General features: G+C 35.9%; 1 protein-coding gene across 1 annotated transcript in view; it reads left to right on the top strand.

The window, feature by feature from the left end:
* Positions 1-17,502, top strand: part of pou6f2 (POU class 6 homeobox 2) — a 120,220-nt gene that overhangs the window by 72,370 nt on the left and 30,348 nt on the right. Inside the window, exon 5 of the mRNA XM_067378607.1 lies at positions 15,942-16,079. Within this exon, the coding sequence (XP_067234708.1) occupies positions 15,942-16,079 (138 nt within the window). The remainder of the gene's footprint in view (positions 1-15,941; positions 16,080-17,502) is intronic.

The raw sequence follows: 17,502 nt of genomic DNA, 5'->3' as shown, positions 1-17,502 counted from the left end.
AGCTGGTTAAGCGATACAACGTTCAAAATATTTTTTTTTTTCACAAATCGTTCACTTTGGTAAAAAGCGTTTTGAAGTCATAACATAATATTGTGCAAGGAGACATAAAAACAAGTAACTATTAATCAATAATCTGACCCTGTAATCGTAACTGTGTATGAAATCGATTAAAAGCGCTTGCTGTTTTACAGCCTCTAGTGTTCATTTCTGTTGGAAACTGCGGAAAACTGCAGCGATATGTACGTATTGGTATGTATTTTTTCGACTCGCGAAAACGTTCCCACAGGTACGTCTTTCCATGAGACCAGGTTGTGAGTCCATATGAAGAGTTCAGATGCAAAACCCTCTAAATCCATCAGACATCTTTTCTTTTAAATGAGCATTTTTTACCAGGCTTTTACAATCAAGTTCAGGAGTTTCATTTTAAAGGTAATGATAAGGTTATTAGCTAGTGAATAAAATAACTTTTTTTCAAAAATGTCACTCTAGACAATTTATTGTTTTTTAACGAGTTCGATTTTCTTTTGCATCAAAACCAGCTAGATCCACTTGTGCTTATTTTGCAAAAACCTAGAAATCCACCTATTTGTGGCAAGACATAGTAAATAGATGAAGAATCACTAAAGATGCAACTAGAAACCCTGAAAAAGATGATAGCACAATCATTTCAAAACTAAACAGTAGACAAACCTCTTTACACAGGGATCTAACACGTCTCTTCTATTCAGCCTCCACTTTTTGCCTCCTCCATTTATATGGCACAGCTTCCATATGAGTCAGAAGAATAGCATCTTGTTTGACTTTGTCTTTGGTGAAATAGAGCTGTTGTTTGATGTCCGATTCCTTCAAAGTAACGGCACTGCACGAAGAACTGTTATGAGTGCATGATACAATTGCGACCAAGCCATTTCCACTGTAGGCTATTTTGCCTTATGACAGGAGGAGTTTTCAGGTAAATAACGTTTTCTTCTGCCATTCAATGTTAGTAGGACAGACTGATCCATTTCATCGTACTCCATCTTTTATTTTAAAAAACTCAATCTGACTCTGAATCTAAAAAAATCTCCTCAGCACGCCGCTATATTGAAACCGCTCGAAATCATATGATTGGATTCGCGCCTTCTGATTGGATCTCGGAATATAGCGGCTTTTGCTGCCAAAGGGAAGTGGCGTCTAGAGGCTTTTGCCAACAAACCGATATTTCTGAATGGGCTGACACTGCGATTTAGAGGATTTGAAGCACGTGATTTGTTGAACGTGTACTACGTGCCGTAAGCATTCATTCAATGTCATTATCTCATTTTTGACAGAGATGGTGTTTAGCGGCTTTTGCATCTATGTAGCCTAATGCAAACAAAAAAGTGTGCTTCTAACCAGAGGTCGAGAGCTGTCGTTCTAACAACACAAATTTGCAGTGCTGTTTGCAAATGTTCGTTATAACTATGGTTTTTTGAAACACCAACTTGTCGAACTATGCTGATAATGACAGAACTTACGACCATAATTAGCTAAGAAAAAATTGAGTCCTGCCCAATTTTTTTTTTTAATTTTTTTTTTTTGAATATCCCATTTCACTCTGCATTTTACAGAATAAAAATGTGTTCTAGTGTTTCATGTTGACATTTAATAATATTTGTAATTTTTAGCATAACAAGCTGCTTAAAGACAAGTAATTAGGGTTGTAGGATTATTTAATGTAGGATTATTTTATTTACTAGTAGTGTTTTGTTAATTATTTATATTCAGAAAAAATTCACAGTAGGTACTTCCTGTGTAGCTGGAAGTTCACATTTTATATATTTAACCTCTGTCCTGGTATCACTTTTCCTTTACTCACTTGTTTCATCTTTGCCCTCTTAGGTCTCTTTTCTCGCTCTTCTCTTTTTTAGTCTCCCTTCCCCTTCGTACCTTCTCTCTCTCTCTCTCTCTCTCTCTCTCTCTCTCACACACACACACTCTGCCACTCACTCATTAATGCAGCCCAATAGACATCCCTCCTTAAGAAGGCAGAAAATTGCCTTACATAACGAAACTCCCACTATATGAAAATACAAATGTGCACTGGTGACTGAAGCAGAAAATAAGACTATTGCCCATCAAAAGTAGCACAGCGTTTGGTATGAATAATTATAAAGCATGTGATGCAGCCAGTGAGGAAAAGCTGGGTGCTGAAAGCAAAGCAACTTTTTATTTACTCAAAATGAGGGATTATTTTCAGAAAAAAAAGAAGAAAAGGCAGCACTGGGGCATCTAGTAAGGAATTCAAGTTTATAAGACTTCCAACTATAGATATTTGGATCTAAAATTTGCCAGTATGTCTTTACACCATTACAATTTGACATTTACAGTGAGTTGTCACTTGCAGGATATCATTACTTCATATTTTCTGCATGTCTGGAGTAACCAATTTTATTAAAAGTCATCTATGATAAATATAATAAAAACTTTAAAGTCACATGAATTGTGTGACTGAAAAAAAAAAACAGATGAAAAAGAAAAGAAATTCTGTTGACCACAGCAAACTATGAGATTGATACTATCATCTCTCTCACATGTTTCTCAATGTGTCTGTACCTACACTCTAAAAAATGCTGGGTTAAAAACAACCCAAGTTGGGTTGAAAATGGAAAAACCCAGCGATTGGGTTGTTTTAACCCAACTGTTGGGTTAAATGTTTGTCCAACCTGCTGGGTAGTTTTATTTAACCCAACTATTGTTTGAAAATGACTATATGGCTGACTTAAAATGAATTTAAAATTAAATTAAAATGTTCATTTATTAAACATATTAATAAATTTTCATTTTCAAGATATTTTGGGTTCATTTTAAGTAAGCAATACTGTAATTTTTAAACAATAGTTGAGTTAAGTAAAACTACCCAGCAGGTTGGGCAAACATTTAACCCAACTGCTGGGTTAAAACAACCCAATCGCTAGGTTTGTCCATTTTCAACCCAACTTGGGTTGTTTTTAACCCAGCATTTTTTAGAGTGTACTGGACCAGCCTGGTAAAAAAAAAAAAAAAAAAAAAAAACTTTGTTTTTCCTGATTTGAGCAAAAGAAGTGAATTGAGTGAATTGACTTCCCTTAATGGGACTTTACTGTCTCTTTGGCTATGTTCAGACTGCAAGCAAATCAAATTTGTTCTTAAATCTGATCTCGATCAGGCAGACTATCCACACTATTAATTGCAAGTGAACAAATAAAATTTGTGTGCCTAGACATAATCAATCTATCTTCATGGGTTGCTTTGGTAACGTAGGTGTTTCTCAACGTAGGCGCACCCACGTATGTCACGAAGATTTCAAAACGGATGCAGGAAAAATGGAGGTGCATCATCTCACTCTCACTGTTTTACCATTTGAATGCCCTACTTCCAGCATTTCCGTCACCGTTTTTCACGTTATAGTTGTGTGACGCATTTAGAGTGATGCAAAAGACGATTGGAAATCCGATTTGAGCAGCTAAAGAGTCCTGACTGAGATACATCTGTAAAAATCCGTTTGGAAACACATTTCAAACCACCTTCATATGTGATTTGAATTAGATAAAAAAAAAAAAAAATCTAATTTCATTAGGGATGCACCAATGTATTGGACAATAATTGATATTGGCCAATTAAAATTAATTATTTTCACTATCAGCCATCGGCTGATTGTTTAAGAACAGCCGACGATCAGTGCTAATTATATCCTGTCAATTAAAAGAAAGTGGAAAAACATGTACTGTGTGTAAAGAAAATGTTTATGTGTTGAATTTAGGTCTATCAAAGTTAATGTGACAACGCATTAACAGTTTTTTTTTTTTTAAATAGCGACTCTAGCTTAAAGCAGGAGTCTTTTTTTCTACTTTAATATGATTTATAGCATGAAAAACATGCATGAACATCAAAAGGTATGTTGAAAGATACAGTACAACTTACTGAAATGTATTGTGTCTCAATTAGAGTTTCAATCGCTGAAAGACGAATTAAAACGCTTGTGAAGACGAATTAAAAAGCTTGTGAACAATGTCACTTTACGTTGCATTTACCTCAGGAAAGTTATCCATTGTTCACACTCAAAAATATTTAAAAAGAAAAATGCTAGAGAGGATCTTATTTACTACAAAAAAAAAAAAAATCAACATAGCCTAAGTCTCTCTTTTTCTCTCTCTCTTAATAAATATCTGGTTCTGGGCCCCATTCTGATACGTTTTTATCTTCTACAACTCCTTTTACTCTTTTTACTCGCTACAGTATTTATCCCTGCATCACCCACTCCATTTACACATATGAAAAAAGTAACAAATGTGGCATGTTAACCCAGCATAATGGTGTGGTGGCAGAAAACACGTTTTTAATATCATTCAGCACTTAAGTTTCTTCTGACCTTTTTAAACTGCCCAGAGAAACACTGGGAACTTCCTGATCAATGTTGTGTCCAAATGTTGTCAGTTCATCATTCCACTTAGGGATGAGTGTTTGTGTTAAGGTTTGGTTTAGCGTATTTGCATGTGTGTGTGTGTGTGCGTATAAATGGATGAGTGGGTCAGGTTTGTGTGTGTGTGTATTATCGATCAGACCTCTGACCACATCATAGCCACAGAGCCCTGCTCAGTCACCATTAATCTCGGTGCTCCGAGTTCTCAAATGGCAGCTGGCAGCCCCAGCTCCAAACCCAACCATTTCTCTTCATTAGCTCGGCTCACTCTGAGACGCCATGTGGAGGAGTAATCATTTACCATTATTCTAGTTATGAAACTCACACACAGCTCACGGTGGACTTTATTGAATAGAGGCCATCAAAAGATCACCAGCCATTGATTAAGCCAATATTAAAGTCATTCAAATGCGGATCTGTATGTCAGACAACAGCAAGTGAAAAGAGATGGCATTCTGTTCAAATGCCGGAGAGGAGAATTTGACATGATGAATTAAAATAGTTGAAGTTTCCTCAAAAAGGGACATGCTGTTCCATATTTTCCACTTAGATTAAGACATGCAATATTTTGCTTTCAGTCATTTTAAGACAAACAACCATTGATCATTTTGCATTTGATGGTTTTATTATTTTTATCATTTTTTTCATCACAGGAAATAAAAATCTGACGGAGACTTTGTCTCTGGTGACCATCGGAAATGTAATATTAACTTTTCACGAAACTGATGGTCATAGTTACTCTTTTTTTGTGTGTGTGTACAGAAATAACAGTGCTGTATGTGTAACACTGCAGTCAGCAGTTTTGCTCTGAACTTTAGTTTTGCAGCAAACATATTCTTTAATCAATCACATGGAAATGTGGCCAAAAAGGTAATTTTTCAACAGGAAAAATGATAAAAGATGGAATTCGTAAATAAATTTATAAATAAAATGTACATTTGTTTAAACCGTACTGGAGGTTACCCTCCCTCTTTGCAGCGAAAATAGAGCAAGAATGACTGATGGCTTAAAATTACTGTATGGATTTTAAGGGCCACAGTTATGGAAGCAGGATTTTATATAATGACACCAAAAGCAGTTAATTATGCTTGAGTTAATGAGTCACATGATTGACGGTCAGCGCTGGGCAGTCCATCATACATTTATAGGTACATTTGTCATTAATTTCCTTCCTTGTACCTCTGTCATTTGCATTCCGGCCCGTTAAACGTGACCCCTTTTGCCCCCTCTTTTCCCAACAGTTGTGCTTTTTATCTGATGAAGTGCAGCATTTTAAACAGCCCTTGTGTGCGTCAGAAGATGAGGCCCTTTATGCTGCCAGCGCAGTGCATCATGGGAGGGCTGACCCAAGACTGCCAGTTTAGCTTCTTCAACTTTTCAGCGTTACATGTCTCTTCATTCCTGTTTTTCTTCCTCTAGCTTTTTACTCTCTCACCTATTCTTCCCTTGAGTCGCTATATTTCTGTTTTTCTCTCAGCTATTTATTTATTTGTCAATGGGCAGGTGAAATGGGGCTCCGTAAGTAGCGTTGGTAGTGTGAGGAGAGTCCAGAGGAGACGGCAGGTGATGTGCTCCAGGGGTCCAACAGGGGAGCTGAGGTGTTTGGGACAGTCTAATGGTGTTTTGATGTACCCGGGCAGAGGGGAGGCTCCAGGCTGGGGAACGTGGGAGAAAGAGAGAGGGTTTTTTGAAGGAGGTAGCATAAGGTCTGGATGTGACGCTGGGGAGACTGTGAGCATGCTCAGATGTGTCACTTCTGATTATGTCCACTCTCTATAATGGGAAAACGGAGAGACAGAGAGAGCGAGGGAGAAAAGAAAAAAGGGTGAAACAGAGGTGTGATCGTCTTAGGAATTGCTATGATGCAAAAACAATTTTCTTTCAGCTTTTCAGATGTTTAATAATCGTCCTTGTCAGATATGTCCAGACACTGGAGCCATTGTCTCTCATCCCATTTAACTGACAAAGTAAAGCTGCGCAATACAAAAAACGTTTTCTTTTTTCTTAATCTTAATACATTTAAAAAGTAAAATCGTGTAAGATAATATGATTTTTAGATATTATATAACTTGAATTAAGTAAAAAAAATTCTTACCTAATTTGGATTTTTTAGAACATTTTTTTTCTTTTAAGCATAAATTTAACAAAAACTTAGTGCGGTTTAAAAATAAATTTAATAACATCATTATATTCTGTAAAAAAAATCTTGCCAGCATACTTTTTTAAAACTTTTTTTTTTTAATCTTCAGAGATGGTGTTTTTCGCTCTGTTTTAACTTGTAGTGTTAGCAGGAGTCTGTCCCTTGAGGCCTGCCTCTTCCTATTGTATTAGCAGAGAAAGCGATTAAGTCTAAATTTGCAGTCTGAACGGAACGGGCGGAAAATGAACTCTAGCTTTTGGAGTGGTTCACTTTGATGTCCAGAAGTCCCTTGCCATGGTAACGGCAAGCTGTTTTTTGCCTTGTTCAGGAGATTACATGGGTTGTTGCTCCATATGACCCCGCTGGTCAAATGGCCATTGCAGGCCTCGCAGAACTTAATAGAGTTTAAAATTTACTCACCCACTTTGCCATGAGGTGCAAAATCTGTGTGAGAGGGTCTTTCTGTCTCTTTCTTTCTTTCTTTCTTTCTTTCTTTCTTTCTTTCTTTCTTTCTTTCTTTCTTTCTTTCTTTCTTTCTTTCTTTCTTTCTTTCTTTCTTTCTTTCTAACGAGTAGCAATGTATCACAACAAAACACTGGTATTATGTTGTTTACACACAGAACTTTACAGCCCAGCAAACATAGACAATGCTTAGTTCAGATTTGTCATGTAACCCCTTAAAGGTGCCCTAGAATTAAAAATTGAATTTACCTCGGAATAGTTAAATAAGTTCAGTTCAAGGAAATGACATACATTGAGTCTCAAACTCCATTGTTTTCTCCTTCTTATATAAATCTCATTTGTTTAAAAGACCTCCGAAGAACAGGCGAATCTCAACATAACACCGACTGTTACGTAACAATCAGGGTGTACGTCCCCCAATATTTGCATATGCCAGCCCATGATCGAGGCATTACACAAGGGCAGCCAGTATTAACGTCTGGATCTGTGCACAGCTGAATCATCTGACTGGGTAAGCAAGCAAGGACAACAGCGAAAAATGGCAGATGGAGCAATAATAACTGACATGATCCATAATTACATGATATTTTTAGTGATATTTGTAAACTGTCTTTCTAAATGTTTTGTTAGCATGTTGCTAATGTACTATTAAATGTGGTTAAAGTTACCATCGTTTCTTACTGTATTCACGGAGACAAGAGCCGTCGCTATTTTCATTATTAAACAATTGCAGTCTGTATAATGCATAAACACAACTTCATTCTTTATAAATCTCTCCAACAGTGTAGCATTAGCCGTTATCCACGGATCACAGCCTCAAATTCATTCAGAATCAAATGTAAACATCCAAATAAATACAATACTCACATAATCCAGTGCAGTATGCATGACGAACACTTTGTAAAGATCCATTTATATTAGCTGTGTAAACTTTGTTTATGCACTGTTTAAGGCAATTTCATTTGTTTATAAGACCTCCGAAGAACAGGCGAATCTCAACATAACACCGACTGTTACGTAACAATCAGGGTGTACGTCCCCCAATATTTGCATATGCCAGCCCATGATCGAGGCATTACACAAGGGCAGCCAGTATTAACGTCTGGATCTGTGGAGAGCACGAGCAATTAAAGGGGCTGCAACCTGAATCGGCGCATTTCTAATTATGCCCCAAAATAGGCAGTTAAAAAAATTTATAAAAAAAAAAAAAATCTATAAGTGACTTCTTATGAGGAAAAATGCCCACCCAAAAATTAAAATTATTTCATAATTTACTCACCCTCAAGCCATCCTATGTGTGTATATGTCTTTCTTCTTTCAGCCGAACACAATCAGAGTTACATTAAATAATATCCTGACTCCTCCCAGCTTTGTAATGGCATTGAATAGTTCCCTAATTTTTGAAGCTCGTAAATCCATACGACTCCAGTGGGTAAATAAATGCTTTCTGAAGTGAAGCGATCGGTTTGTGAAAAAAAAAAAAAAAAGTAAAACTATTTAAACTATAATAACTGGCTTCCGCCAACGGCCAAATGCGGATTCACGAGAGAGTCGAGTTCTGACAGAAGGGTGAACGCTCTGACCCTATGAATGATGTAGGACATTGCTCCTCTTCTCTTATATCGAAATCCTGACATTTTTCTTTAAAACTTCTAATTTTAGACTTCTAATTCATGACTGCCATTTTGTTTTGCTCTGTCCTCCACGCTTCCGCGTTTGTCAATTCACACCTATGCTTACGCCTACATCATACATCGGGTCGGAGGTCACACTTCTGGCAGAACTCAACTCTTTTGTGAAAGTGTGTACAGTAGTTGCTGGAAGCCAGTGATTATAGAGTATAAAGTTTTAAATATGGATACTTTTATTACAAAAACCCATCTCTTCGCTTCAGAATTAAAACTGAGATTTAAGTGTTTAATTGTTCTAAAAAAAAAAAAAAAGACGTACAATTTTTGCCTCTTCATTTTCCCTGGCTATATTATTTACAGATGTAATGTGTATGCATTGATGGCTGTGAATTTCATTATTTAAGAAATTTCTTACTGTTGCATAACATTGCATGTAATGGCATAAAGATGCTGAATTAAATTGCTTCAGATGAATAACAGCACTATTTTTTGAACCTTAAATACTTTAGCTTTAATGAATCAAGCTACTTATTGTTAGTAGCTTAGTAGTGCAGCTACATACATTTTCAAAAGGGTATAAATAAGTTAAATCATGGTAACTTGTATTAACTTGGGAAGCTACAGTTTCAGAGTAGCTTTCTCAACACTGTTCATTGATCAAGTCCTCAAATCCCTTGAACTTTAACCTCCACCTCTCCAAGAGGAGAAAAAGAGATGGTGTGAAAGAACAGGCGTTTTGTCACATTTACCCAGAGGTTTACCTGCTGTTTTTCTGTAAAAAGGATGCCAGCTGTTTAGATCCACACACAAAGATACAATCAACACAAATAGTGGAGCAGTAACACGGTTTCCTGCCTCCCCACATGGCTCCAAGTGGAGGCAGCCTGCCGGAAAATCACCTGTTTAGATGACAAACACTGCAATCCTCTGCAATCCGCGCATTCTCCATGTCTCCTTCCTGCTGCCCCCCAAGATACAGAGTCTTAATCTGTCCCGCTGTGCTGCTGAGTGTTTTATAATGGGCTTAAATATTATTGATCGAAATGGTAAACAATAACTGGACAATAAGACCTTCTCCATACAGTATATGCCAAAATATAAAAACAGCAGTTCTTTGGCATATAGTATTTAACAGTTTATTGTATTTACTTAACCTGCATACAGTTTCTTAAATAAATTATTTCTTAAATAATCTTAATAAGATCATTGTTTGGATTATTTTTTAAGACGTACATATTCTCAAAATGGAAATTATAATGCTGTGATATTACTATGACTGATGACTTCTAAAAGTCCAACATTAAAATTTTTGTCTAAATAGATAAAAATAATAAAAGGCTTAAAACTAAAACCATGTATGTTAAGAGCTAAAAGTAATACATTCACATTATTATAAAGTACAGTATACAAATGCATATTCATTTTGAGATTGGATAAAGATTGGATTTAACTGTTTTTTAAAATGTACTTTAAAGGGATAGTTCACCCCAAAATGAAAATTATCATATGATTTACTCATCCTCAAGCCATCCTAGGTGTATATGCCATTCTTCTTTTGGATTGAACACAATCTGAGTTATATTAAATAATATTCTGGCTCTTCCAAGCTTTATAATGATAGTGAATGGTGCTACTGACTTTGAAGTCCAAAAAAGTGCATCCATCCATCATAAAAGTAATCCATCCGACTCCGGGGGGTTGATAAAGGCCTTCTAAAGTGAAGTGATGGGTTTTTGTAAGAAAAACATCCATATTTAAAACTTTATAAACTAAAATAACTAGCTTCCGGCATACTACGCAAATCAACTTTTTTTATATATCAAAATCCTATGATATTTCTCTTTAAAAATTCTAGTTTTAGACTTCTAATTCGTGACCTGTGTTTTGTTTTGCTCTATCCTCTGCACTTCCGCGTTCGTCAGTGTGTCATTTGTCAAGTCAAAGATTACTCATTTGCTGTAAGTTGATTTATGTAGGCCATCTGCCGGAAGCTGCTTATTTTAGTTTATAAAAATTTAAATATGAATATTTTTTCTTACAGAAACCCATCGCTTAGCTTCAGAATGCCATCTTTTATAATGGATGGATGCACTTTTTTGGATTTCAAAATTAGAAGAGCCAGGATATTTTATAATATAACTCGGATTGTGTTCATCTGAAAGAAAATCGTCATAATAGTAATTTTTGGGTGAACTATCCCTTTAAGTGTGTGTTAGATGATGACAAAGGTAATCAAAAGAAAAAAAAGAAAAAAAGAACATGCACAATAAGAAATATCCAATATCAGCCGCTACTGATTTTTTATTAAAATGAAAAAAATAGACCTCAATTTGGTGCTAAATGAGACCATATTTGGGACAGGGTGTACACCTCTTCTTTAAGATATTTCCTCTGAAACAATGTTTGACTCTCTTTTCAAGTTAAGCTAGGAAATGAACTAAAGCAGATTCAGTTGTCAGTGGATCACTAAAGATGATCCTATATGTATCAGCTCATATAATTCACTGGCCTTCTTATCATTCCAGGAGAACGTGTTTCATCTTCTCTGTCAAAGAGAGAGTGAAGGGGAGAGAAAGAGAGAGTGTTTGCCCTCAGATAGGGTGAGAGGATTATCTATGAATTCAATCCCTGCTTGATATTGCCATCCTTGTCCATCTCTCTCGTGTGCGCTTTCTCTCTGCATCTCGCCCCTCTCAGAAATACATGTTTTTATTATCTGAAGATGTTAGCCCAAGATAAGATGCTCTCTACACCGGCACCTCTCCTGCAATCACAAAGCTATTCTCCTTTTCTGTTTAACAGAATAAGCACTCACATTGTCACTGGGTTACTCTACAGGAAATCACAAGCAGTTTGAAATTACACTAATGCACAACAATAAAATGGCTGAGGATATTAGTTGAAGCGTTGCAGAATGAATTGCAATTGTTTTTAAGTAGCGTCTCCATGTTGCCTCTGCTTCCAGAAGAATCATTTGCAAATCTCTTGACAAATGCAAAAGATGAAAGGCTGAAATGTCCTGAAGTCTCAGAGAGCTTTTACCGCTCACAATAGCCACATGGTGAGGCATTGAGGAGCTAAAATCGTTGCCCTTAACATTTTGGGTCGCTGATATTATCAACTGGCACTTGACTTTTGCAGAAGGACAAAGAAACGCCGGCCACAAAGAGGCGATTTCTGTGATTAGTGATAAAAAAAGGGTGACTTTCAGTCCAGGGGACATAGTATCAATCTCAGCCAATTTTAGGCCACCAACATGAAATATGATTTCATAAGACAAATGCGGTGTCATTCTTAATGTGCTTAACCTTTACTGTCAATGAAAAAGTATTGATCGCTCCGTGGTATTTTCTCATCATTTGATTTCAGAGAGCCTGGTAATATATGATGGTGTGATAAGATGAAAGATGAATGGCAGCTGAATGCTCTCACTTTAACAAAGCTGAATGGCCCCTGCTGAGAGATGGGGGGTGCGGACAGAGGAGACAGGAAACAGGAATATAGGCTGAAATTTGTTAGAGATGGTTACTTCTCTAGTTCCTCCTGCTACTTCTTTTCACCCCAAAATCAAAATTCTATCATCATTTAGTCACCCTTGTATAACTCCGAACCTTCATTTTCCATGAGATAGAAAGGAAATAGATTAGAATAGAACAGAACGTTCTGGTCGTGCTTTTACATTTAATTAAAGAAAGCTTCATAAGGACTCAAATGGATTAAACTCGAGAACCCAGTCAGTCCCATTCATTAACAAACTGATTCATTAAAAAAAGTGTGACTCAAAAGAACAAATCATTCATTCACACACTTCCCTCATGAACTCATTTGAACATTGTAATATATCTTTTCCAGTACCATTCAAAAGTTTGGGGTCAGTAAGATTTTTTTAAAGGAATTAATACTTTTATTCAGCAAGGATGCACTGAATTGATCAAAAGTGACAGTAAAGACATTGTAATAAGAAAAAATACGGTTTTTATTTCAAATAAATTATGTTCTGTTGAACTTTCTCTTTGCAAAAAAATAAAATAAATAAATAATCTATAAAAAATAAAAATATTAGGCAGTTTTTTGCAACACTGATAATAAGAACTTTCTCTTGGGCACCATATCAGCATATTAGAATGATTTCTGGATGATTATGTGGCGCTGAAGACTGAAATAATGGCTGCTGAAAATTCAGCTTTGCCATCACAGGTATTAATTACTTTGTAAAATATAATAAGATGGATGTAATAAAATATAATTAGCCTTGGTGAGCATAAGAGTCTTTGAATGGTAGTCTGTGTCCTTTTTGAAGCCTTAAAGCTTCAGCCTCCATTCATTGTAAAGAGCGACCAATGTATTATTCCAAATTTTATGTTCATATTCCACAGAAAGTCAGGTTTGGAATGCTGTGAAGGTGAATAAATGATGACAGAATTTTAATTACAGGCTGAACTATCCCTTTAAAGCACAGTGGCATCAAAAATATCATCACCGTACACCTGTGAACTCTTGTTCTGACAGCATCTTTTGGGATTATACGCTTTGTGATTCATAGCAAAAGAAAACTCAGAACTTGTCAAAAAAGAATAGCAATTTGATTTCAGAAATAACCTGCTGTCTATATCACTGTTGACTGCCATTAGGATACACAGTTTTTTTTTACTCTTTCTGTCTGCTGTCACCGCGCCTGTTCTCCTCTGTCTGCTCGCAGCGCTGTTTCCATTACTGCCTCATTGTGATGAGTAATTGGGGACTCTGTGTGCAGTCCTGCATGAGCTCTTGATCTACTTAAAGAACCTAATAAGCCTGTATTCTGCAGCCCTGCAACCAAATAAGCACTGCATTCACCTGGCTTATTAGGAGGTTAGCTTGATTTATTCACCTGTGCATTTGTATGTGTGCTTGCATGTGTTATTAACACTGGCAAAGCACTACAATGTAACTACAATCTATCTATCTATCTATCTATCTATCTATCTATCTATCTATCTATCTATCTATCTATCTATCTATCTATCATCTATCTATCTATCTATCTATCTATCTATCTATCTATCTATCTATCTATCTATCTATCTAATCTATCAACAGGAGCAGATAATATGGAAGATTCACACTCATTACTTGGGAGTAACTAACTAAAGTAGAGGTGCTACTAATTTAACTAACTAGAAAAACTTAAATATGATTGTTTTTCAGTATTGTTGCCAGCACCTATGTTGGAAATCATGTTGAACAGTGCAAAAAAATTATTAAATCATTTTTTTTTCTCCAAAGTGACTTACAATTGAGGAGAAAAACATAATTTAACATAAAAGAGCCAACATGTTAGTAATTAAGCTGTTATTTATATTAACACACATTATTTTTCCTTTTTTGCTGCTTTTTTTTTTAACAAAAAACAGCTTTATTTAGGGAAAAAAACTATGAAAACAGCATATGCTCTTTGTAAAAAATAAAAAAAAATTCTGTAATTTACCCTCATATCGTTCATCCATGGAACATCTTTATTTTTAATTCATTAAACACAAAACATGGATGTGCTCCATTTCAGTTCTTGTTTGACTTAAGTATTATTGGTTCTTATAGGTATAAATGTAAGATTTTTTGATTAAAATACCCAAAACCCACTAGAACAATGTTATATATATATATATATATATATATATATATATATATTTGATTTGTATACTTAAATTATCCCAAATGTTTCCAAGAATGTTTAAATCCAGAGAAATAAGCAATTTTAACCAGAATACGCACAGTGTCTGTTCATCGCCTATCAATCACATCATACCTGTGTTAACCACGATTTCAAATTTTATTTTGTAGAAACCATGGAAACACCACAGACTTTAATATATTATGTGTTTTGTTAGACAAGTGAGCAACTGATTAGATACATTCCTCGACAGAAAAATAATCATGTTATAGAGCTCAACACAGTAAGTCTTATTGTTTAAATCTTGTTTTCATGATTTAAATCAAATTAAAGCAATAAGCCACAAGAAGCTGTGGTTTATAGTGAATTTATAACAGCTAAAGGGTGTTGTTTGGCACGACACAGAGCATTATAAATTCACTGTAAACCACGGCTTCACTTGGCTTATTGCTTTTATAAAACGGTTACCACACAATACAACTATTAAAGCCAAAAATATGTATCAATGCAACTTTCATGAAGTAAAATCATTAAAAGGCTTCCTTCCGCTGGAAAAATAGTCCCTGAACGTAAACAGCATCAGAAGTTACATTTATTGCACCATTAGATGGCGGCAAAGATTGTCTTTATGAGCGAGTCAGTCGCAAAGACTTTTATATTGAAACTTGTGAAAAACACGTAACAAGACACAAAGGACGGCATGCTTTGACTAGCACTTTCAGTGTCAGTAGGGCATGGGAAAACCCAGTAAATGTTAAAAGGACAAGATCACAGCTGACATTCGAACAGATTTTTTTATTATGAACATAGGACTGACCTGAAGGAAAATGCTAAATTTGAATGCTACACTCGGTCACTCGATATCTCTCTCATAATACTCTTCTACATAATGCAGTAAGCTTCAATGAACAAAATCAATAGAGAACAAACATATGTTTACCATGTTGCCAAGAGTGGTTGCTAAGACATACGCAGCAACATACACACTCAGTGGCGTAGCAATACTTATATAATGCGGTCAGCTGTATGTTTTCGGGAATTTTAAAACAGCTTTGCAGTTTAACCAATTAGAATCAAGGGTCGGAAAAATCCATTTTATAAACCATGTTATACCATGCCTAATAACGATCTAGCTTACTGCAGCGTGAAACAAGTGTCTCATAGTAGCCACAGAGCGAACACACAGAGTATCATTATAACAACTTTCAACACACAAATGTTTCTAATATAATAAAACAGCGCTGTTTTACCCCACATACACAAGACCGGAAGAAGCAGAAGTGGTCGCCTGCAGCATAATAAAAGCTCCACTGCTCTCGAGCCGTGTGTCACGCTTGTCTCTCATTAGCAATCGCTCCAGCGATTAAATCTTTAATACATTAGCTCATCCATGAATGATTTCTGTCCGAGTCCCGTCAGATTGTTTTCCACCGGATGTAGATGTGAAGACGCCACCTCACATGATTCCATCAAGCCACGCCTTTGTTTTGAATAAGCGACCTCTAGTGGTGAAAAATTACATATTGTGCCTTTTAAGAATTGTTGTGGAAAAAGATGTCTAATTGCAGAATGATATCAATTCCTACTATAATTAATTTGTCGAATAATTTGTTTTTCATTCTATGTTCTCTTGTTTAGCTCAACCCTCTGGCCAGTCAGGCAGCGGTTGCCGCGGCAGCAGCGATGGGTTCAATTGCCGGGTCACAGGTGTTTGGTAATGCTCTCTCCAGCCTGCAGGGGGTCACTGGACAACTGGTCACCAATGCACAAGGACAGGTACATCCACAAACAATCAGCATATTAAAAACATCATGCACACATGAAATGCACATGTAAGCCGCACGTTTATCATAGCACTCTAAGACGATGTAAACGTGTTCTGAAGTAGTATGAACATGATTTTCTTTATTAGTGTAATGTAACTCAGATGCCTAAATCCAGTCTTCAGTACTGACCTTCATGCCCTGTCTTTAGCCATGTTAGAGCGAGCCCGAGAGGGGCGTTGTGTTTAGATTGGACAGCAGTGTGGGAGTGCAGGGGATAAAATGCTGACCTTGTCATATTTACGGGGCCGGCTGCAGAATTGTTCCATCAGTATCCAGAGGCTTGAACGATGAGGCTTGTCAGACCAGGGCCCTATCTAATGAATCATCTTATCGCAGGTGCGCACCGCTCCCATATTAAAGGAAAGATTGTATAGCCAATGTGCCCTTTCACGCTACAAACAGCATTATTTACCTTAACCCTTGTCTCATTCTCCTCGTCGCATTGACACTTTCTCTTCTGTAATACAATGGAAAGCATTATTTGAGAAATCGCATGCTGGGGGCCTCTTTATGTAGCCGACCCACTCTTATTGAAGGCTTTATGGGTGCTTTTAACAGTTTTGGCTGTAAATGTAATCAAAAATATCTAATGACATTTTATATGTAAAAGGAACCATATGCACAGTGAGGACAGCACAATAAATCGGCTTATCAACTTTTAACAGTGAGGAAAAAATGGTCTCCATATCTTTTGTTGTTGACGTTAAAGGCAATGCGTCAAATCAAACTCATCCATAACCTAGTAGAATCTGGCCACATTAGGCAGATGGATGTGGATATATCTGTTTAGTACACACAAATATATTTAATAAACAAACACTACCATTAAAATGTTTGTGGGTAGTAAGATTTTTTTTTTTTTTTTTTTTTTGAAATTGATACTTTTATTCAGCAAGGAATTTTTTTAAATATTAAAGTGTCAGCAAATTTTTATTATAAAATGCATCACAGTTTCCACACAAAATATTAATCAGCACAACTGTTTACAACATTGGAAATAAGAAGAAATACCTCTTGGGCATATTAGAATGAGGATCATGTGACACTGAAGACTGGAGTAATGATGCTGAAAATGAAGCTTTGATTCACAGGAATAAATTACATTTTAAAATATATTATAATTGAAAATGGTTTTTCACAATATTACAGTTATTTTCACTCTATTTTTGATCAAATACATGCAGCCTTGGTGAGCATAAGAGAATTATATATATTCATATATACATATAATTTAATTTTTATTATTAAGTATTATTAAGTAACACTTTGCAATAAGAACTCATTTGTTAACATTACTTAATGTATTAACTAACTTACAATAACAATGAGCAATACATTTATTACAGTATTTATTAATTTTTGTTAATGTTAGT

The sequence above is a fragment of the Chanodichthys erythropterus genome, chromosome 23 (assembly GCF_024489055.1).
Source record: "Chanodichthys erythropterus isolate Z2021 chromosome 23, ASM2448905v1, whole genome shotgun sequence".
NCBI classification, from domain to species: domain Eukaryota; kingdom Metazoa; phylum Chordata; class Actinopteri; order Cypriniformes; family Xenocyprididae; genus Chanodichthys; species Chanodichthys erythropterus.
The sequence above is the reverse complement of the archived record's forward strand: the minus strand, read 5'-3'. Positions and strand labels throughout refer to the sequence as shown.